The sequence below is a fragment of the Rana temporaria genome, chromosome 8, assembly GCF_905171775.1.
Source record: "Rana temporaria chromosome 8, aRanTem1.1, whole genome shotgun sequence".
In the NCBI taxonomy this organism is placed as follows: Eukaryota; Metazoa; Chordata; class Amphibia; order Anura; family Ranidae; genus Rana; species Rana temporaria.
Window position 1 is genome coordinate 11,916,267 of NC_053496.1, and position 22,459 is coordinate 11,938,725.

At 46.2% G+C, this 22,459-nt stretch overlaps 1 protein-coding gene across 1 annotated transcript in view; it reads right to left on the reverse strand.

Annotated features, from left to right (window-relative positions):
- LOC120946681 (C-type lectin domain family 2 member F-like) overlaps positions 1 to 21,895 on the reverse strand; it is a 93,677-nt gene extending 71,782 nt beyond the window's left edge. The window contains exon 1 of the mRNA XM_040361306.1: positions 21,725 to 21,895. Coding sequence (XP_040217240.1) covers positions 21,725 to 21,881 — 157 coding nt within the window. The 5' untranslated portion in view covers positions 21,882 to 21,895. The remainder of the gene's footprint in view (positions 1 to 21,724) is intronic.
- Positions 21,896 to 22,459: the final 564 nt, after the last annotated feature.

A 22,459-nucleotide genomic window follows, 5' to 3' on the forward strand; every position in this document is an offset into this window, starting at 1 on the left:
ATATATTTTTGGGGGATATTTATTATAGCAAAAAGTAAAAAATATTGCATTTTTTTCAAAATTGACGCTCTATTTTTGTTTATAGCACAAAAAATAAAAACCGCAGAGGTGATCAAATACCACCAAAAGAAAGCTCTATTTGTGGGGAAAAAAGGACGCTAATTTTGTTTGGGAGCCACGTCGCACGACCGCGCAATTGTCAGATAAAGTGACGCCGTGCCGAATCGCAAAAAGGGGCCTGGTCCTTTAGCTGCATTTTTGGTCCGGGGCTAAATAAATAAGTGGTTAAATAACCGATGGGGCCTACACACGATCGGTTTTGACCGATGAAAACGGTCCATCAGACCGTTTTCATTGGATGGACTGATCGTGTGTATGAGGCTTTAGTTTATCTAGAGGACCCTTTATTAACCTCTTTAAAACAGGGGGACCCTTGAAATCACCTTTTGGTCTCTGGTAACCCCTGCTAATAACTACCTTATCTACAGCTCATGGTACAAAAGTGTGATGGTCAGTAGGATAAATCCCCCTTTACATTTGTGGTCAGTAACTAAAATCGCTCCTTACAGATTGCTAATATGATTATTGATGTCAGTGGCTACGTATTATACTAATGTAGCCGTGTGTTGCTACGAGTTACTAACATCCACGCATATTCACCCTGCTGTCAGACGTCCATATGTCACACTTGTAGACAATGAAAAGTCTTTTGCTTTGTTTTGTTGTTTTATTTGGGGGATTGAACTTGGTATGGGGAAAGGGATATGGGATATCCATAGAACAAATTGGTATTTGCCATGTTAGAGCGGATCCAGCTTTACATGGACAAATGATTTTCTCATTATCTTTACAAACAATATAGCGAATTATACTTTACACCCCTTAGATTAAAGCGGTGGTTCACCCTCCTTAACATGATTATAGCATTAAATTCGGCATCGTAGCGCGAGCTACAGTATGCCGGTCTTAAATTTTTAATCCCTGTACTCACTGTGCTATGGATCATTGAAGAATCCGACTCCCGCGGGGAATGGGCGTGCCTATGGAGAGGGAGGATGATTGACGGCCGGCTCTGGCACGTCACGCTCCCCGAAGACAGCCGGAGTAGGTCTCGGCTCTTCACGGCGCCTGCTCACAGGCTATGCGCAGGCGCCGTGAAGAGCCAAGCCTATTTCGGCTATTTCCGGAGAAGCGTGACGTGCCAGGGCCGGCCGTCAATCACCTTCTCTCACCATAGGAACGCCCATTCCCCGGAATCTTCAATGATCCATAGCACAGTGAGTACGGGGATACAAAATTTAAGACCGGCATACTGTAGCTCGCGCTACGATGCCGAATGTAATGGTAGTAAAAAAAAAAATATTAATAGGGTGAACCCCCGCTTTAAGGTGACTAGATTTCTCTTTACTAGTAATGGCAACAATCAGCGACTCTCTGCCCGTCGCTGCCCGCCTCACAGCCTCTCAAGTCTTACTCTTCGGGCCCCGGCTACTACTGGATGGGGAGCGGAGGAAGATCACTCCACCAAGGAAGGAAAGGAGATAGGCAGGCGGCTGGCCAGGATTTGAGCCAGGGCAGAAGAACATGGAGCTGAATGGGCATGCGCCTGAAACTAAAGAAATATTCCCTCCGCTCCGACCAGCACATGATCATCAGAAAGGGGCACAGATAATGGGGAAAATACAACCCCCCTATGCTAGAAGGCACAGCGGAGCGGGGTGTGTAATTCAAATTTTTTTACTTTAATTCTGCACCGACTGTTTTTGAAGTTGCCCCTGCCCCCTATTAAACCCAATCTGGGGACAGGGACAGACTTGGTCCGGGGACAGTGTCCTCAATCAGGGGATTGTCCCCTGAAACTGGGGATGTCTGGTCACCCTACCTTAGATGGGATAAAATGGCGGACCCTAATCCTTACAGACTTTTCACCTCAGAACTTTCCCGCCTCTGCACTCTCCCTGCAGATCTTTACCTCAGGACACTTCTCCTGTACATCACTTTCCTGTCACAGATTAGCACTCCTGTCCCGCCATCTTCAGCCCACTAGGCCTCACTCTGGATAAGTCCTAGTAGTTTCAATTGATGATCCTGAATAGGCCAGGGGCCTGCAGTACCCCTTTTTGTGGCCATGGATATTACTTGAGGAAAATATTTGATGATGGACTACCTTTTCCAGCGGTCCCGCCTTGCAAATCCTGCGCCCAGCATCGATTTGACATAAACTTCACAGTCCCTCCTCTGGCTCTACACCCAGCTCCTGTTCCAGGAAACCTTTCCATGACCATTTCAGGACAGATTCCCTCCCAGATCTCCCTGGCATGCCCCTTCCAGATCTCCACTGTGCCTCACTCATATTTGTATTATATATGTCCTTTGCTTCCATGAAGTTTAACCTCCCTGGCGGTATGATTATTTCAGATTTTAGGTGCTGAAAGTGGTACCATTATTTTGCATGGAAACTTGGCGTTTTACATTGTAGGCCTGTAATTCTTAGGAATAACTCACTACCGGGTATGATAAAGTTTGAAAAACAAAATCATAAATTATAATATAATAAATAACTATAAATAATTATTACAAATAATAATATAATTATAATAAAAATTATTCAATAATCTAATCAAATCAAAATCACTGAAATTTGCTCAGTTGCAGAATTGTCGCTGTCATTACTTTTATTTTTTTATGACGAATTTCCCCACAAATCGCTATCGCTCAATTCTGCAAGTGATTATAATTTATTATCGCTGTTTTTTAGCTGCTCTAAAACCACTTTTGACATAAAGGGACACTTTTTGGTTGCTATGGACAATCTACAGTTTCCAGGCAGAAAGAACAGTTTTTATTATATAAAAGTACATGTAGGGCACTGGGCAGACCACTAGGGTAGGTTGACCAGACATCCCCGGTTTCAGGGGACAGTCCCCGGATTGAGGACACTGTCCCCACCCCAAATCTGTCCCCAGTTTTGTCCCCGGATTGGATTTGAACAGAGGCTGGGGCAATTTCAAAGACAATCAGTGCAGAATAAAAAATAAAAAAAATCTGAATTACACCCCCCCGCTCCTACTAGCTTAGGGGGTTGTATTTTTTCCCATTATCTGTGCCCCTCTCCAATAATCATGTGCTGGTCAGAGTGGAGGGAATATTTCTTCAGTTTCGGGTGCCCATTCATCTCCGCTCGCATGTTCTTCTGCCTTCGCTCAAGTCCCGGCCAGCCGCCTGCCTGCTTATTTCCTTAAAGGATCACTAAAGGACATTTTTTTTTTATCTAAATAGCTTCCTTTACCTTACTGCAGTCCTGGATTCATGTCCTTATTGTTCGTTTTTGCTTTGAAGTTGCTGTAATTCTGCTCTGATCTCCACACTTCCTGCTTGTCTGGCTCCTTATGAAAAAACTCATGGGAGCTTCTCAGGCCCCGTACACACGGCCGAGGAACTCGAAGTGCCAAACACATCGAGTTCCTCGGCCAGTTCAGCCCTGAAGCCGCCGAGGAGCTCGGCGGGCCGAGAGCTCCCATAGAACAACGAGAAAATAGAGAACATGTTCTCTATTTTCTCGACGAGTTCCTCGGCGGCTCCATCGGGCCGAAAGTGTACACACGACAGAGTTTCTCGGCAGAATCCGGCTCTGACCGAGTTTCTCGCCGAATTCTGCCGAGAAACTCTGTCGTGTGTACGAGGCCTCACTGTGGTCTAAGCTGTGTGTCTAAAACTCCTCAGAACCAATCAGATTCATTTTAAAAACAAAACACTGCCCTGGATTTGTTTGTTTTTTGTTCTGTGGGTCTCTTTACTTCACAGAAACATGAAACCAGTTTAAAACCGAAAGTGAAACTCCAGGTACATTATATGATAGAATTTAATCTATTTTTAATCATTTTTAAAAGGAATCAGTTAACGTTTATGTCTCTATACCCTGTAAACAGTCATTTCAGCAAAACATTTTTTTTCCTTTAGTGACCCTTTAACATCCCTGGCGAAGTGATCTACCCGGGGTCCCAAAAGTAAGACTTGACAGGTTGTGAGGCGGGCAGCGATGGGCAGAGAGTCGCTGATTGCTGCCATTACTAGTAAAACAAAAAAAATATGTCCCCGGATTTCATTTAAAAAATCTGGTCACCTTAGCGTAAGTCCTTTGTGAATCTGGCCCTAAGTTCTTATTAGGCACAAACTGTAAAGTGGAGTTCCACCCAGAATTTTTTTTTTGCCAAAAAATCCTAAAAAAATGTATATATATATATTTTTTTATACTCACCCGAAATACCTGTTGCTATGCGGAAGTCCGTAATCTGCCTCTTCTGTAACCGCGGTCTGTCTTCTTCTTCATCCTCTTCTAGTGAATGGGGCGCGCTGCTTTCTGGGAACTGTGTGTAATCCCAGAGAGCAGCCGCCCATTCACAAGTCGGCGCGAGACTCGTGCATGCGCAATAGGTAAGGCTTCACTGCCCGTTTCCTTTTGTGTGGATGGCGGCGCGGGACCTGCACCGATCGAGGGATTGGGATTGGAGGGGCCATCAGCGTGGGTGAGTAGGACAGGTAAGTGTCCTTATTAAAAGTGTTAGTAGCTGCTAACTTTAAAAAAAATTAAATTTGCGGGTGGAATCCCGCTTTAACCTCCTTTGGAGTCCGTTATCTTGTACTGCTGCAATTTGTTAAGGTAAAGCTATAACAGGAACAATGCATGATGGACATTGTAGTACGGAGAGACAGAAACTCTATTGCTGTAGGTGGGACATAGACTACAATGCCCACAACACCACTGTACAACCCTTGTACATAGGGACACTGATCGGTCACCTCCCCCCAGTCAGTCCCCTCCCCCCACAGTAGGATTCACTCCCAGGGTACACATTTAACCCCTTCCTCGCCCCCTAGTGTTAACCCCTCCCCTGCCAGTCACATTTATACAATAATCAGTGCATTTTATAGCACTGTTCGCTGTATAATTGTGAATGGTCCCAAAAATGTGTCAAAAGTGTCCGATGTGTACGCCGCAATATCACAGTCCTGACAAAAATCGCAGATAGCCACCATTACTAGTAAAAAAATAATAATAATAAAAACAAAAATGTCAGAATTCTATCCCCTATTTTGTAGGCGCTATAACTTTTGCGCAAACCAATCACTATACGCTTATTGCGATTTTTTTTTTTACCAAAAATATGTAAAAGAATACGTATCGGCCTAAACTGAGAAAAATAAAAAAATAATAAAAAAAATGGGATATTTATTATAGCAAAAAGTGAAAAATATTGTGTTTTTTCTTTCAAAATTGTCGCTCTATTTTTGTTTATAGCGCAAAAAATAAAAACCTGCAGAGGTGATCAAATACCACCAAAAGAAAGTTCTATTTGTGGGGAAGAAAGGACGCCAATTTTGTTTGGGAGCCACGTCGCACGACCGCGCAATTGTCAGTTAAATAGTGACAGTGCCGAAAGCTGGAATTTCGCCTGGGCAGGAAGGGGGTGTATGTGACCAGTAAGGAAGTGGTTACGGCAGCTCTTCAGTTTTCTGTTTACTCATTCTGTGTCTGTTTCTGAATTTCATGTTACAAACCACACAAGCCGGATCTTCTTCATACACTTGAACAAAAACAGCGCCGGGGTGATTCAAAGTTCATTCTTTTGTAGCCCAATGCTAGCTGTGTTTTTTTTTTTTAAATTGTAACCAGGACGTTTGTTATTACTGAATCACATGTCTTCTGCAATAAAAACGTTTTACCTTCCTGTTTTCTATCTCCTCCTTTTGTGTACTCTGTGCTATAGATCCACGATGGGGTTATTTACTAAACCTGGAGAGTGTGGAATCTGGTGCAGCTCTGCATAGAAACCAATCAGCTTCCAGGCTTTATTGTCAAAGCTTAACTGAACAAGTTGAAGTTAGAAGCTGATTGGCTCCCATGCACAGCTGCACCAGATTCTGAGTGATCCAGTTTTAGTAAATGTCTCCCTCAGAGTATAATCTTGCCATCTGCCGGGTGCAGGGATTAACCACTTAAGACCCAGACCAATATGCAGGTTAAGGACCTTGCTCCTTTTGCGATTCCGCACTGCGTCGCTTTAAATGACAATTGCGCGGCCGTGCGACGTGGCTCCCAAACAAAATTTGGCGCCCTTTTTCCCTCACAAATAGAGCTTTCTTTTGCTGGTATTTGATCACCTCTGCGGTTTTTATTTTTTGCTCTATAAACAAAAATAGAGCGACAATTTTGAAAATTTTTTAATATTTTTTACTTTTTGTTATAATAAATATCCCCCAAAAATATATAAAAAAAACATATTTATTCCTCAGTTTAAGCCGATACGTATTCTTCTACCTATTTTTGGGTAAAAATTCACAATAAGTGTTTATTGATCAGTTTGCACAAAATGTATAGCGTTTAAAAAATAGGAGATAGTTTATTGCATTTTTATTAATATTTTTTTGTTACTAGTAATGGCGGCAATCAGCGATTTGTTTTGTTTTTCGTGACTGCGACATTATGGTGGACACATCGGACACTTTAGACACATTTTTGGGACCATTGTCATTTATACAGCGATCAGTGCTATAAATATGCACTGATTACTGTGAAAATGACACTGGCAGTGAAGGGGTTAACCACTAGGGGGCGCTAAGGGGTTAAGTGTGTCCTAAGGGAGTGATTTTTACTGTGTGGGGGGCGTGGCTGTAGGCGTGACGTCACTTATTGTCGTTCCCTATATCAGGGAACAGACGATCAGTGTCACTGCCACAGAGAAGAACATCATTGGTATCAGTGGAAGGAATAGTGCCCAATCATTGGTGTCAGTGGGAGGAATAGTGTCCCATCATTGGTATCAGTGGAAGGAATAGTGCCCCATCATTGGTATCAGTGGAAGGAATAGTGTCCCATCATTGGTATCAGTGGGAGGAATATTGTCCCTTCATTGGTGCCAGTGGGAGGAATAGTGCCCCATCATTGGTGTCAGTGGAAGGAATAGTGCCCCATCATTGGTATCAGTGGGAGGAATAGTGTCCCTTCATTGGTGCCAGTGGGAGGAATAGTGCCCCATCATTGGTGTCAGTGGAAGGAATAGTGCCCCATCATTGGTATCAGTGGGAGGAATAGTGCCCCATCATTGGTGTCAGTGGGAGGAATAGTGCCCCATCATTGGTGTCAGTGGAAGGAATAGTGCCCCATCATTGGTATCAGTGGGAGGAATAGTGTCCCTTCATTGGTGCCAGTGGGAGGAATAGTGCCCCATCATTGGTATTAGTGGGAGGAATAGTGCCCCATCATTGGTATCAGTGGGAGGAATAGTGTCCCATCATTGGTGTCAGTGGAAGGAATAGTGCCCCATCATTGGTATCAGTGGGAGGAATAGTGCCCCATCATTGGTATCATTGGGAGGAATAGTGTCCCATCATTGGTATCCGTGGGAGGAATAGTGCCCCATCATTGGTATCAGTGGGAGGAATAGTGCCCCATCATTGGTGTCAGTGGGAGGAATAGTGTCCCATCATTGGTATCCGTGGGAGGAATAGTGCCCCATCATTGGTATCAGTGGGAGGAATAGTGCCCCATCATTGGTGTCAGTGGGAGGAATAGTGTCCCATCATTGGTATCAGTGGGAGGAATAGTGCCCCATCATTGGTATCAGTGGGAGGAATAGTGCCCCATCATTGGTGTCGGTAGGAGGAATAGTGCCCCATCATTGGTATCAGTGGAAGGAATAGTGCCCAATCATTGGTGTCAGTGGGAGGAATAGTGTCTCATCCACCATTGGAGCACAGGTGTGTGAGGAGGAAGGTGTGTGAGAAGCTGCTGTGTGAGAAGGGAGTTGCCTGGAAATCTCTCCCAGCTCTCCTGGCCCCTTTCTGGGGAAGCCATGGAGGGCAGTGGGGCCTCTCCTGCTGGAGGCTCTCAGCCATCTCCTGGGCCATCTGCTGACATGTCTGCCCCTCTACAAGCCTCAGCTGGTGATCTCTCTGCCCCTGGTGTGGATGAAGGCTCGGAGGCCATTCGGGAGCGAGTGGTGGCCGGCATAAAAGTCCTAAACCGGGAGAGGGATAAGCTGTATAAGCTACGTGCGGAGCTGAAGCGCCTGCGAAGGCAACGTGAAGGCTTGCATAGTCTGAAACGCGGATCCATGGATCCAGAGATCCAATTGGCCAAGGTCCGTGTGGACCACCAGGAGACCATCGTGGCCATGATGGAAGGAAGGGATGGTCCTTTCAAGGAAAAGTTCTCCAACGAAAGGAGGTTTGCAAAGGTGACAAAGATGGAGGTGGAGGAGGAGGAGACCCCCAGTTCTGACCCCCTGCCCCCCCAGGGAGAGGTAAGCACCCCAATGCCTTCCCAGGACTCAGGAGGCATGCTGAGGGTGATCCAGGTAATGGAGTCTCCTGTGCGGGGGGATCAGATGGTCTTTAATGATGAAGATATTGCAGATGGTGTACCTGATAAAGTGAAGCCAGCTAAGCCCCATGTTGTGAATAAGACTGTGTATGTACCATCAATGACTGATAATGTGCCTAATAATAAGACTGCCAGTCCTGTATGCAGTAATAATGTGCCTGCTGAGGCTGCAATGCAGCAAGAGACACGTTCAGAAAATGACATTTCTGTGAAGGAACTGCAAGTCCCAGCAGAACCCATTAACCCTCCTGATGCTGAGACCAGAGCTGATTGCCCCACTGCTGCTCAGGACTCCACAGCGCAGCATCAGGCGACGGCCGGTACTGCAACAGAAACTATAATTATACCTGATGGGAATGTGTGTGTGACTGATAATAATCATCCCAGTTCAGGTGGGATGGACAATGGTCCCATTTCAGGTGGGATGGACAATGGTCCCATTTCAGGTGGCATGGACAATACTAACTCTGTTCATGCAGATAAAGTGACTTCAGTGTGGGGTCTTGGCCCCAATAAACCCACTTTCGCTCAGGTGGTGCGTTCTGCCCCTGGTAGCTCCGCCCCCAAGCAGGGTTTTCCCCTGCGAGCTACCACCTCGAGCCCCCCAGGATTTGGTCTTGGGTCTCTGGCTTCTGCTGGGGGCCCAAGACGTAATGTTGTCATCTTGAAATGGGAAGGTGGTGCAATCCCCCCTGCAAGGCGTGCAGTGGTGGATTTAATTCTAGAAATGGGTTTTGGGGTTAACGATCTCTACGCTTTTATTCATGTGTCAGGGACGCGGGATTATACAGTCAGTTTCACCAAGCCAGAGGGTCTTGACCTGTTCTGGGAACGATATGAGGCCCGGTGCAGGTCAAGACCCGAATGGGAAAGTCTGGCCCCAGTTGCGATTTCGCAGCAGTCAACAGTAAAAAAGATCACTATCATCCTCACCAATGAGAGCGTCCCTGCCAGGGATCTGGAGGTCTGGTTGAGGAACTACGGGGAAGTTTTGACCAAACCCGTTAAAATATTAGATGAGCGTAACATCTGGACTGGGGGATGGTCGGTGACAGTCAGGCTGGCCAGGGATGGAAATGTTGTCCGTCACCTGCCCTCCTCGGCTTTCATAGGGAGGGATAGGATGACCGTCTTCTACCCTGGTCAGCCGAAGCTGTGCCACCGCTGTGGAGAGAGGGGGCACCTTAGCTCCTCCTGTTCGGCCTTGATATGCTCAGTGTGTCGGGGTCAGGGTCATATGGCCAAGGACTGCACCCAGAAGATCAGGTGCAACCTGTGCCTGCGACTTGGCCACCCTTATAGCAGATGCCCTGAGGCCTGGCACAATATGGAGAAGGAGGTAGTGGATGAGATGTCAAGGCTGGACAGGATGGAGGGGGAGGCCCCTGGTGTACCATCCTCCGCTGCGGTGACCGACCCCCCTGGTCCTGCTCAGGATCCCTCCCCAGTTTCCTCCCCAGTTCCTGTGACCACCCCTTCTGTGTCTGTAAGTACTCCTTCTGTATCTGTGTCCCCCCAGCCTACTGTACCCGCTCCTCTTGTGTCAGAACCTTCCAAGTCTGTGCCCCCTGAGTCAGTTACCCCCCAGAAGTCTATCCCTCCTAAGTCGGATTTACCCCCCCCATCAGGAGTGGTTGCGGGTACTAAAAAGGTCGCTTCAAAGAAAAAAACAAGGGATGAGGGCATCTCTGAGGCTGACCTCAAGTACCTGGAAGAGAGAAGGAAGGTTGGGCGGCGGAAGAAGCAGGCGGTGAGGACGGAACGGGGGCGGGAAGCTCTGGTGCCTGTCTCCACCCGTCGTAGGTCCGCTAGGTGGGACATTTCCTCATCTGGCGCTTCTTCAGAGCTGAGCTCTGATTCAGAGATGGAGTTGGAGGCGGCCTCAAGAAAGAGGGAGGCTTCTGGTGATGAGCAGCAGAGGGGAGCTAAGAAGCAATCCACCCAATAACCCAAATGGCGGTTCCCCCTCCGTTAAAAGTGGCGACAATAAATGTCGCCAGCATTAAGTCAGTGAGAGCTCGTTCTATGGCCTTCTTTTTGTTCAGCCAATTAGATGCTGAAATTTTATTTTTGCAAGAGACTAGGCTCACCTCCTTGGCAGATATTCATATGGCCAAGAGAGAGTGGAGGTATGGTCCATCTTACTGGTCTCTTGCGGCCGAGCCTTACGGCGGTGTGGCGGTGTTGTTTAAAACCGGCATGGTAACTGTCCGGCGGGTTATTGAGGTGGAGATTGGGAGATGTATGGTCTTAGACGTCCTTGTGGGAGGGCAGGACCTGCGCCTAATTAATATCTATGGGCCGCACACAAAGTGGGACAGGAAATGCCTTTTTACAAGGATCAAGCCATTTCTTTTTACATCCCGGCAAGTGGTCTTTGGAGGTGACTTTAATACAGTAACTAGGCCCAAGGACAGGAAGGACTTCAAGGACAGGCTGGGATATGATAGCGTTTTTTTAAATAGTATGGTTAGGGATGCTGGTCTTGTGGATGTGCACATTGCGCACCTCCCGGATGACACCGGGTTCACCTTTCATCGTGGTAATAGTCAGAGTAGGATAGACAGGTTTTTTTTGAAGGAGGCCTCTGCTTTCTCACCCCCAGTGGTGCAGGCAGTAGAGTTCTCTGATCACTGTATGCTATCTGTGGCCCTGAATGCTTCAGACGCCCCTCAGAGAGGAAAGGGCATCTGGAGATTGAATTCGACTCTACTCAAGGAAGAACATGTTAGACAATCCTTTGAGGAATTCTTTCAGGCACAGGTGACCCTCCTGGACTTTTGTAGCAGCAAGGCTGAGTGGTGGGAGCTGACCAAAAAGAGGATCGCTGGATTCTTCAGGGGCCTAGCCAATAGAACACAGTTTAATAAATACATGACCTACCAACGTTTGCGGAGGAAGCTGGATATTCTTGTCTCGAGAGGAGGAGATCCTGGGGCAATCTCTGAAGTGAAACTCCTTCTCAGGAAGTGTCAATATGACCGGCATGCCTCTTTGGTTCTGGAGAGGGACTATGGGAAGTACCACTCGCCTGACCCTTACCAGAACTGCAAACAAGGTGTAGCTGTTAAAGCGGTCGTTGGCCTTAAGGACAGTACAGGTTCCGTGACAAAGTCCAGGTCAGGGATTCTGGAGGTCGTGAGGTCCTTTTATGCTGACCTTCTTGGAAGGAAAGAGCTTGACCGTGACAAGATGGAAAGCTTTTTGGACTCTACTCCAGGTCTAAATGGTGGAGATGTTCCATTGATGAATTTGACAGAGGAGATCACAGTTGAAGAGGTGATGAGGGCAATTGAACAGCTTGCCATCAAAAAGTCACCCGGACCGGATGGCTTGACGGCTGAGTTCTACAAAGCCTTTAAGTCTATTCTGGCCCCACATTTGGTAGAGGTTTTTAACAGTTGTCTTGCTGAGGGGGTGCTATCCCCTTCCATGAGGCATTCGGCTGTGATTCTTCTGTCAAAGGGTAAAGATCCTTCGATGATTGAGAATTGGCGCCCCATCAGCCTTCTTAATGTCGATAGAAAGATACTGGCGAAGATATTTTTCTGGCGCCTGTCGTCAGTAGCAGAGTCTTTGCTTTCTCGCCATCAGCACTGTTCGGTCCAGGGTAGGAGCACCTTCACAGCGGTGTTAGCTGTCCGGGAGGCCTTGGAGCGGTGCAGGGCTGCAGGCTGGGGAAAGTACTTGCTGACATTGGATCAGGCAAAGGCTTTTGATCGTGTTAACCATGAGTACCTGTGGTTGCTCCTTAGTAAGTACGGTCTGCCGGGTGGTTTTGTTGATTGGCTGAAAGTCTTGTATAAGGGGGCAGAAAGCTTCCCTCTTGTTAATGGTTGGGTTGGGCAGTCCTTTGAGGTTGGCTCCGGGGTGCGCCAGGGTTGTCCCCTGAGTCCCCTGCTCTATGTGTTTGCAATCGACCCCTTCATCAGGAGGCTAGAGAGCGGCATGTTGTGTGGGGTACCAGTGGGTCTCCCGGGTGAGCCGCCATTGAGGGTTGTTGCTTATGCGGACGATGTATCGGTGATTGTCACTGGGACGGATGAGGCGGAGGAGGTGGTCTCTCTGACATCACGGTATTCTGAAGCATCAGGCTCCAAGATCAATCAGGAAAAGAGCGAAGTTTTCTGGATGGGAAAGGAAGGTGAGGGGTTTGATCTCCCGGACACCTTTCCAGTGCCCCGGGAAAGAATTAAGATACTAGGCATTGAATTTGGACCCGGCGATTATGGCCTCAAAAACTGGGAAGGCAGACTGGAAATTGCCAATGCTAAGGTGGTCAACTGGAAGAGATGGAAGTTATCTATGAGGGAAAGGGTTGATCTGATTAAGACCTACCTGATTCCGATCTTCTTGTATGTCAGCTTTGTCTGCATCTTGCCAGTGTCTCTCTATGCTAGGGTCAGTAGTGTGTTCTTCCAGATGCTGTGGGGGAACAGACTGAACCCCATCAAGAGGAATGTCACCTACCTATCCAGGAGGGAGGGTGGCTTAGGTATGGTCAACCCAGTTCTTTTCTTTTCACTGCTTTTTCTCAAGTTTAACATTGGTAGTATGCTTGCAGTGGAACCTCCTGGATGGGCAGGCATATTTAGATCTTGGTTTAGTCCTTTTCTGCGACTTTGGGAAGAAGGTGGCCAAGTGAAGAATCGCAGGGGTCATCGTGGTCAGCTACCAGCCTATGTAGCTCCGTGCCTGAAGTTACTGCGGCAGTGGCGATTGTCGGCTGAAGATCTCAGATCGGTTCCGAGGAAAGACCTTATGAGTCGAGTCTTGAGCGAAGTCTTTCATGACCCACTGGCCTTAAGGGATTGCCCAGGCCCAGTTTTGAGGGCGGGGTTGAGACTAATTAATTTGGATAGAATACCTCCTAAATTTAGGGATCTGGCCTGGTTGTGCTTCCATGGGAGGCTCTATGTTCGGGGCAATTTGAAATTCCGCAGTGGGGTGGATCGTAGCTGTCCTCGGGAGGAGTGTGCAGGTGAGGAGGAGACTATGGACCATTTTCTGCTTCGTTGCCCTTTTAACATAGAAGTGTACAAACAGGTGGGGCGGGCGCTCGGTGTTCCTTTCCTCTCCAGGCTGGGTTATGCCGAGTGGGTGTACGGAGCATTCAGTACCGGTGGAGGTTTTTGTTTGGATACACTTTTTTTAGTTAGCCTAGTGGTCCGTTATTTCACCTGGAACGCACGGTGTCAGGTCAGCATTCGGCAAAAAATCCTTCCTGTTGAGGTGGTGGTGTATGACATTGTGCATGAGGTGGGGAAGATTCGGGGGCTTGAGAGAGACAAGCGGGGTCAGGGGGCTTGGCTGAAGGCGTGGAGGGGTTTCAAGCCTCCCTGACTGCCAGGAGTCTCTTTCCCGGGTGTGGCTGTCTGTCTCTTATCACCCTAGATTATTATTTTTGATACATTTTTGATAAATGGCTGCGTACATAGGTGACGGGTTGTGCCTCTTAGGCCCTCTCTGCTGCTTTGTGTAAATAGTTTTGTAGTAATGTTTTGGTGGTGGTGTATATATTGTATATATTGTATATATTCTGAACCCGGATGTGTATTCCTTGGATTTATGTTTGAAGTTTTGTACTATAGTTATGTTTTTTACTTTTGTATAAAATTGGTTGCTTGATTCTTTTCAATAAAAGATCAATAGTGTCCCATCATTGGTATCAGTGGGAGGAATAGTGCCCCATCATTGGTGTCGGTAGGAGGAATAGTGCCCCATCATTGGTATCAGTGGAAGGAATAGTGCCCAATCATTGGTGTCGGTGGGAGGAATAGTGTCCCATCATTGGTGTCGGTGGGAGGAATAGTGCTCCATCATTGGTGTAAGTGGGAGGAATAGTGTCCCATCATTGGTCTCAGTTGGAGAAGTAGTGCCCCAAGGGCCGGATAAAGTAAAGCAAAGGGCCACATCTGGCTCCCGGGTCACAGTTTGGAGACCACTGGTCAACATTGAAACTGTTGTTCAATAGAGCTCTACAGCACACCCAAGAGGCTGAATGGTGAATAACAACCATCGCGCCCTGGGGAAGTTTTGTGAGTAATGAATAGGATGTCTAGTATGCCGTGCTGACAAATCACAAGACAAGTCCTCTTATTTACAAAAGGACTCCATCATAAAAATAACTTTTAACATCTAAAACCAGATTATGACCAGAGAACTTTTGAAATTTCTGGTTATAATTACAACTGTAACTAGTATAAGGAGATCATCAACGTTCTGCTCTCTAGGCCACGTACAGCACAGAAATAATATCACTGCTACTTTTACAAAGTAATATCTGGATGTGTAAAGACATTAGATGCACACAAAGTGGATTTATATCCTTTTCTGGTTATTAAGAAATTAACTGAAAGGAAAACTTTGTTGCTGGGGTTCAGCTTTAAACTTTGTCAGCAGGCATGTGACACATTTTGGCATACAGGGTAGAAGAGACAATGCAAGGAAGAAACAAGAGTGTTTTTTTTCTATGACATTACTCTTAGCAAAATAATAATACACCATATGGTATCACTGGCAGGGCCGCTGATAGAAATCATGGCGACCCGTATAGCCTACCCGACGGGGGCCCCTTCAGCCTCACCCTGGTCCTCCCTGGCCCCTCCTTCAGCCCAACCCCTGGTCCCTCCTTCAGCCCCACCCCTGGCCATGCCCATTGTCCCTCCTTCAGCCCCACCCCTGGTCAGAGACTGCAGACACAGTACAGGAGACGGTCAGAGACTGCAGACACAGTACAGGAGACGGTCAGAGACTGCAGACATGGTGCGGGAGATGGTCAGAGACTGCAGACATAGTACAGGGTACATAGTACAGAGATCCCAGACTTGATTCACATGGTCGGAGACTGCGTTTATAGCTGAACCCAGTGTACAAGTACCATATTTATCGACGTATAACACGCACCCCAAGTTTAGGAGGGAAGTTTGAGGAAAAAAACTTAAATTTGAAATGCCCATCAATGCAGCCTTATCAGTGTCCATCTGCAGCCTTGCCCAAAATTGCAGCATGATGTGTGTTTTTAAATTTAGCGCCGCCGGATGTCCTGGGTATTCGTCTCCTCTCGTCTCGTCTCGCAGTCCTGCCCTGTCCCTTGGCCCAGCTCCTATGATGGACACAACACCGGTCCAATGGCGGGATGTAAACGCTGCGAGTGGAGCCGAACTTAGCCGAGTACACAGTACACTCAGCTCAGCTCAGTCAATGTCGGCGGCGCTCCTCTTGCTCCCAGAGACAGTTGGGATCGGTGTATAACACGCACCCAGGATTTCCCCAAGATTTTGTGCGTGTTATACACCGATAAATACGGTATATAGTATTACAGGGCTTATCCCCTCTATTTAAATAATCGCTGAAAGCAGTGTTGCCAACCTACCAGATTGACATTTACTGGCACAACACCTGAAATTTACTGGCGCAGAGGCTCCAGTGGCGTCACTAGGGTTGGTGTCACCCGGTGCGGTAAAACATGGTGTCACCCCCCCCTCTGTCTAGGCTGCCCAGCACCAAGCAGGCAGCGCACGGGCACAGGGGCGCACCCCAAACCAGCTCCTGTAAATGATAGTATAGGGCAGTATAGTGGCAGGTTAGGGTGGTATAGAGTGGTATAGTGGCAGGTTGGTGTAGTGGGGTGGTATAGGGCAGGTTAAGGTGGTATAGGGCATGTTGGGGTGATATAGGGTAGTTTGGGGTGGTATAGGGCAAGTTAGGGTTGCATAGGGCAGGTTGGGGTGGTATAGGGCAAGTTAGGGTGGTACAGGGCAGGTTGGGGTGGTATAGTGCAAGTTATGGTGGCATAGGACAAGTTGGGATGGCATGGGAAAGGTTGGGGTGGTACAGGGCAAGTTAGGGTGGCATTGGGCAGGTTGGGGTGGTATAGGGCAAGTTATGGTGGCATAGGGCAGATTGGGGTGGTACAGGGCAAGTTAGGGTGGCACAGGGCAAGTTAGGGTGGCATGGGAAAGTTTGGGGTGGTACAGGGCAGGCTGGGGTGGTACAGGGCAGGCTGGGGTGGTATAGGGCTGTTTGGGGTGGTACAGGGCAGGCTGGGATGGTACAGGGCAGGCTGGGTGATACAGGGCAGGCTGGGGTAGTACAGGGCAGGCTGGGGTGGCACAGAGCAGGCTGGGGTGGTACAGGGCAGGCTGAGATTGCACAGGGCAGGCTGGGCATGTCAGCAACGGGATGGGGTCACCCCTCTAGCGGGTGTCACACGGTGCGGACCGCACCCCCCTAGCAACGCCTCTGGCGCAGCCACGTTTTTACTGGCATTTCAGAAAAGTTACTAAATGAAATTTTTAGGTGCAAATTTTAGTATTTAGGCTACAAACAAGTACGCTAGGCAAATAGCAATGTGATTTAATGTAGATATTAAGGTAAAAAAACATATTTTTGTTATTTTTGATTATAATTGTTATAGAGTATATGATCAACTGTAACTCCATTTTGTCTGTTGTCTTCTAATTCATAGTTATTGTTTGGAACGTGTTCATTTTAAGTGTTGAAGTTTAGATGACCTCTGCTTCATAACAAGTGTACACAGGTGTTCTCGAAAATGTATTAAGATAGTTCATTGTAAGTTCACTAATTAGACGGGGAACCATCTGACAGTGGTTGAAATATAAATCACAGAAGATAAGATAAGAGTCCCTTCTGGGCCGCTGACTCCTACACTGTATTCACCTGAGCCGCGCACGGGAGCCGTCATTCATGGCACAGGCTGGGGAAGAAACTGCACTTAGTTTTGTTTCTTCCCTGCGCATGCACCGTTGGGATTTTTGGCGGACTACAAGTGAAATATCTCCTAAACGGCGCATGTTTAGGAGATGTTTCCACTACCTATAGGTAAGCCTTATTCTAGGTTTACCTATAGGTACAAGTAGTCCAAAGGGGTTTACAACCACTTTAACAGCTGCTGTAGAGTCTTCCAGAGATCGTATCAGTGTAATCAGGCAATGTACAGGTCAGGTTAGGCAGATAAAAAAAAAAAAAGTAACCAGGGAGACAAAAGAGAGGGGAGGCTGATCTTAACCTGCGCACCGACATTGATATCTGGAAGACACTGCAGTCGGCAGCAACATGTTACTGTGCTTCCTGTTGTTTCCTGCAGAACTTGTTGTAGTCATACCTTTTTGCATCTCCCTCCTGGCTCCCCCATTCTGCCCCACTTCAGCACTGTTTACAGTCAAATGTGAGCGGGCTGGAGAAGGGGAGGGCTACACTTTTTTTTTTTTTATTACTTTGCATTCCTTAATTCACTGTTTATATTACCGGACCCCCCTGCTGGACAGGCCCGGTACAACAGGGCCAGTTGTACTGGCTTATCAGTGGCCCTTATCACTGGTCTCTTATTTCCTAGCTCTAGACAACAAAACCTTGGAAGCAATTAAAGTCTATGGACATCAAGGCTATTGTACAATGCGTTGAGGGAACACTTTATGGACAATTTTAAGAACAACATTTGACTATCAGCACCAGGGGCGTCAGGAGACCCGGGCTTGGGAGGTTGGAGCCCCAAATGGGTCCCTGAAAAGCCCAGAGTATCCGGCATTTAGGTCTCCATAATTAGCCCCGAGCGGCGAATGCCGGGACCGATCTGATCCCGAGCGCCGCACTCGGCCGTATCGCCGGGACCAAGCTGAAACCGGACCAGACCCGAGCCGAATGTGGCCGAGTCCTGCCGACTCGATGAGTTTCAAAGCAGGTCCCGCCCTCTGGAGCCTGGGCAACGCCTATGATGGACGTCCCACTGGTCTCGCTTCTGGTCTTCGACCTCGGGCTAAAGCCCCTGGTCTTTTTGCCACCTAGCAACGCCCCTGATCAGCACTTGTTTGAACGTATAGCGATTGTTAGTAATGGTTCCCTGAGCTCGAAAAGGTATTATAAGGGTTCCTCTGTGCTAAAAAGGTTAAGTTAAAAGCAACTGAACACAGATGACAGTCAAATAAAAAAAAAGGAAATAAAAAAACAAACAAAAAAACAACAACACACACACACACACACACAAGCTAACCTCCATACTCACTGATACTCGTGCAAAATACTGTAAGATTTGAAGGTCATGGTTGGACTACAATGGGCACGTGCACCTAGAGAGCTCCAACTGGGAGCTACACTGATGCTGATATAGGCTGGGCCTTGTGGGATCTCCAACACGTAGGGCCCTTTCACGCGGAGCGGATCCGTATTGATCCATCCCATGTGTGTCCGTCGGCTCAGCGGGGATCATCCGTAAATCCCCGCTGAGCTGTCGGCGGACAGGGCGGTCCCCGCACACTGTGCAGAGACCGCCCGTCTTTCCTCCGCTCTCCCCTATGGGGAATCGGATGAATACGGACCGTGTGTCCGTATTCATCCGATCTGTTCCGCCAGACGGAAGAAAAATAGGGTTTTCTTCCGTCCGCAAAAGCGAATCTTTGCGGACGCGGATCTTTGCCGACGTTAGCGGATTCATCATCCGCTAACGTCTGCAATCCTATAGGGAAGCATTACAAGTCCGTTTACGGACTTGTAAAAAACAGACCGTTTGTCCGTACGTGTGAAAGGGCCCTTATCCTTTCCCCCTCATTCCCCTAGCCCTTTCCACTCTTATCTTCCTAGTACCTACTCTTTTCCCTCTTCGCCAATGTCCTTTGATCAACTTTCTCCGTTTTGTTATGTTGATACCACCTCAATGATCTGCCTAACTACACATTCCCTCCAACCACATAGTAATATTTATTGGACTACAGAATACCCAAAGGACTAGAAACTCACCACCCATGCCTTTTACATGCAAACTATTATGCCGCGTACACACGACCGTTTTTCATGACGTGAAAAACATCTTTTTATTTTTATGTCATTAAAAACGATCGTGTGTGGGCTCCAGAGTATTTTTCGCGACGTGAAAAACGGCCATTAAAAATTTAGAACATGCTCTAAATTTTCGCATCGTTTTTCACATTGTCGTTTTTCACGTCGTAAAAAATGATCGTGTGTAGGCATTAACAACGGGAAAAAAACACGCATGCTCAGAAGCAAGTTATGAGACAGGAGAACTTGTTCTGGTAAAAGTAGCGTTTGTAATGGAGATAGCACATTCATCACACTGTAACAGACTGAAAAGCACGAAGACTGAAAAGCGCGAATCGTCTCTCACCAAACTTTTACTAACACGAAATCAGCAAAAGCAGCCCCAAGGGTGGCGCCATCCGAATGGAACTTCCCCTTTATAGTGCCGTCGTACGTGTTGTACGTCACCGCGCTTTGCTCGAGCATTTTTTTTTCTCGATCGTGTGTGGGCAAGGCAGGCTAGATAAGAATCACGTTCAGAAAAATGTATTTTTTTCTAGAACAAGAAAAACGGTCGTTAGGCCCCATGTACACTGCTGCTGCTAAACAGATGTTCAGGGGCAGTTGGACACTTTTTTCAACTGCCCATGAACTCATTCAATGTTATCTTATGTGTACATGTATACAGGTTTGTTTACTATCGTTTTTAGGCAGTTGCGTTTATAGGCCTTTTTTTTAAGGCAAAAAAAATGAGTACAGACGCCGAAGTTTCCGAAGTTTCAGACGCCAATCGCATTTAGCTGCGTTTCGTGTATAGGCGTTTTATAACACTTCTAAACGCAAACGCGGGAAAAAAACATTTTAAACGTGGTTTACTAGCAGTCACGTTAAATAGTTCAGGCGAGGTTGTAAAAACGTCCCATGTACATGAAGCCTTATGCCGCGTACAAACGGTCGTTTTTTGTGATGAAAAAAAAATGAAGTTTTGAATCATGAAATAAAACAACGTTTTTTGAAACTGTATTCATACACACCATCGTTTTTTCAAAATGCTCTAGCAAAGCGCTGTTACGTTCAGCACTCTTTTCCATTGAAGCTAGCTTCATAACTTGCTTCTGAGCATGCGCGGGTTCAAAAAACGTCGTTTTGAAACGTTGTTTTGCCCACACACTATCAATTTCGTTGACACAAAAAATGACGTTTTGAAAAACGACACAAAAAATTCGAGCATGTTCGAATTTTATTTTTTTTGTCGTTTTTCAGAAGACATAAAACGACGTTTTCCCCACACACGGTCATTTTAAATGATGTTTTCAAAAACGTTGTTTTTTTTCATCACAAAAAACGACCGTCTGTACGCGGCATTAGGCTCCACTGGGCTTACAAAAAGATGACAGTTCCCCCCGTTTTTTTGTACATAGTTTAGAAAAGTTTAGGAGAGCATGTTTTATGCCAGAAAGCTCCAAATCTATTTTTTTTCTGCCTTAAAATATGTCTCTAATCGTCCTAATTTGCATGGACACATAGGATAACATTGAGTTGCTTCTACAGGCAGAACACTAAACTCATGTCAAAGCCCCGATTTTTAGTCCAGTGTGCATGTCAGCACACTAAACTGTGAGCATTATTTGCCTTTGCATTTACACTCTTTTTAAATACATGGCTAATCAGGGCTTTTTTTCAGGAGGAACTTGGGGGAACTCAGTTCCACCACCTTTGGCTCAGACCCTTTGGTGCCTGCTCACCACAATCACTTGTAAATACAGAAGTCTGGTTTCTGTGTTTACAAGTGACAGCTTTGTAACCCCCTGAACTCTGCACTCTGTATGTAATGCAATTCTGGTATTTAATGCCCCTTTAAGACCCTATGGTTTGTGAAATCTGAACGGGTCATGGTTGAGTTCCTGCACCTATTTTCTGAGAAAAAAAGCTCTGTGGCTAATGGATTGTACCTTGTGTTCTTTATATTAACCATATGCTCACAGTATTTCACAGTACATGTGCAAGTTCGTTACTTGGAAAAATTCAATACATCTTTTGTGAAACAAAAAAACAACACAAATGTAAAAAATTAACGAAACTGATAATTTAGTTTAAAAAAAATAAAATAATAATAATTATATAGCAACAGGACGCAAAACAAACTACACTAAGAATCCAGTTAAAAAAAAAATGATGTTTGTTTTTGCATAAAAAAAATAAAATAAAATCAAAATATAGCTACAATATAGCTCTCAACTGCATACTTTTGGCTGTTAAGTGTATTAGGTTTTTCCATTTCGGAGATTTGGAAGGTATGCAGCAGAACACAAATAGCGATCAACTACACAAAGGGGGGGAACATGTGACGGTATATACAAGGAACACTAAAAAAAATACAAAAATGTATAACAGAACAAATAATGATCAAATACAAAGAACACTAAATGAAAAAATGAACTGCACTGTTGTTTGCACTAGTCCAGTTAAGACCGTGTAAACCTATTTTTTATGTTGGAGCATTTGTATTCGGATTCTGCTTCAGCTCAGTGCAATGTAATGTATTAGAATTGGTACTTTGTTGCTTACCCTTCTCTTCTGCCTGGTCATCAGACTTTGGCTGGTGTTTTCCAAATCCCATCTTAATGGTTGATGTACAGCGTACAGAATGTAGTCGGTCTCTGAGGCACAGTGTGTCTGTGTAATAGGAGTTGGTGAAACAAACTCCACCCTGTAGGAGTGTCATAGAAATGGAGAGAAATATACTAAAAACACAGCAAAGTGAGTGCAAAGGGAAACAAAAAGAGAAAAAAAGAGCTCTTTTTTTTTTCTTTCACACAGCTTTCTCCCAAGATTCAATTTCACACCTTGAATTAAAATAGAAAAATGTGAGAAACATGTTGCCAAAGCATAAACTCTCAATTTTCTTTGCAGAACTGGTAAATATTTTTTTTCTTTTTTTTTTCTGAGTATGTAGTTAGGGTAGTTATTTAATTTAAAGTGATTATAAACCATTCATTTTTTTAAATAAAAATAACAAACATGTTATACTTACCTGCTTTGTGTAAAGGTTTTGCACAGAGAAGCCTCGATCCTCTTCTTCTGGGGTCCCCACGTCGGGACTCCAGGCCCCTCTTCTTCATTGCATGCCCCAGGGAAAGACGCTTCCCATTGGGGCAAGTGTGTCAATGAGACAGCAGTACTCGGCCCCGCTCCAGTGTCATAGGATTTTATTGACAGCAGCGGGAGCCAATGGCTCCTGCCAGAGCCAGGACAAGGGGTGGACAGAAGGGAGCTGCTGCACTGGGTGCAGCGTGTATTGTA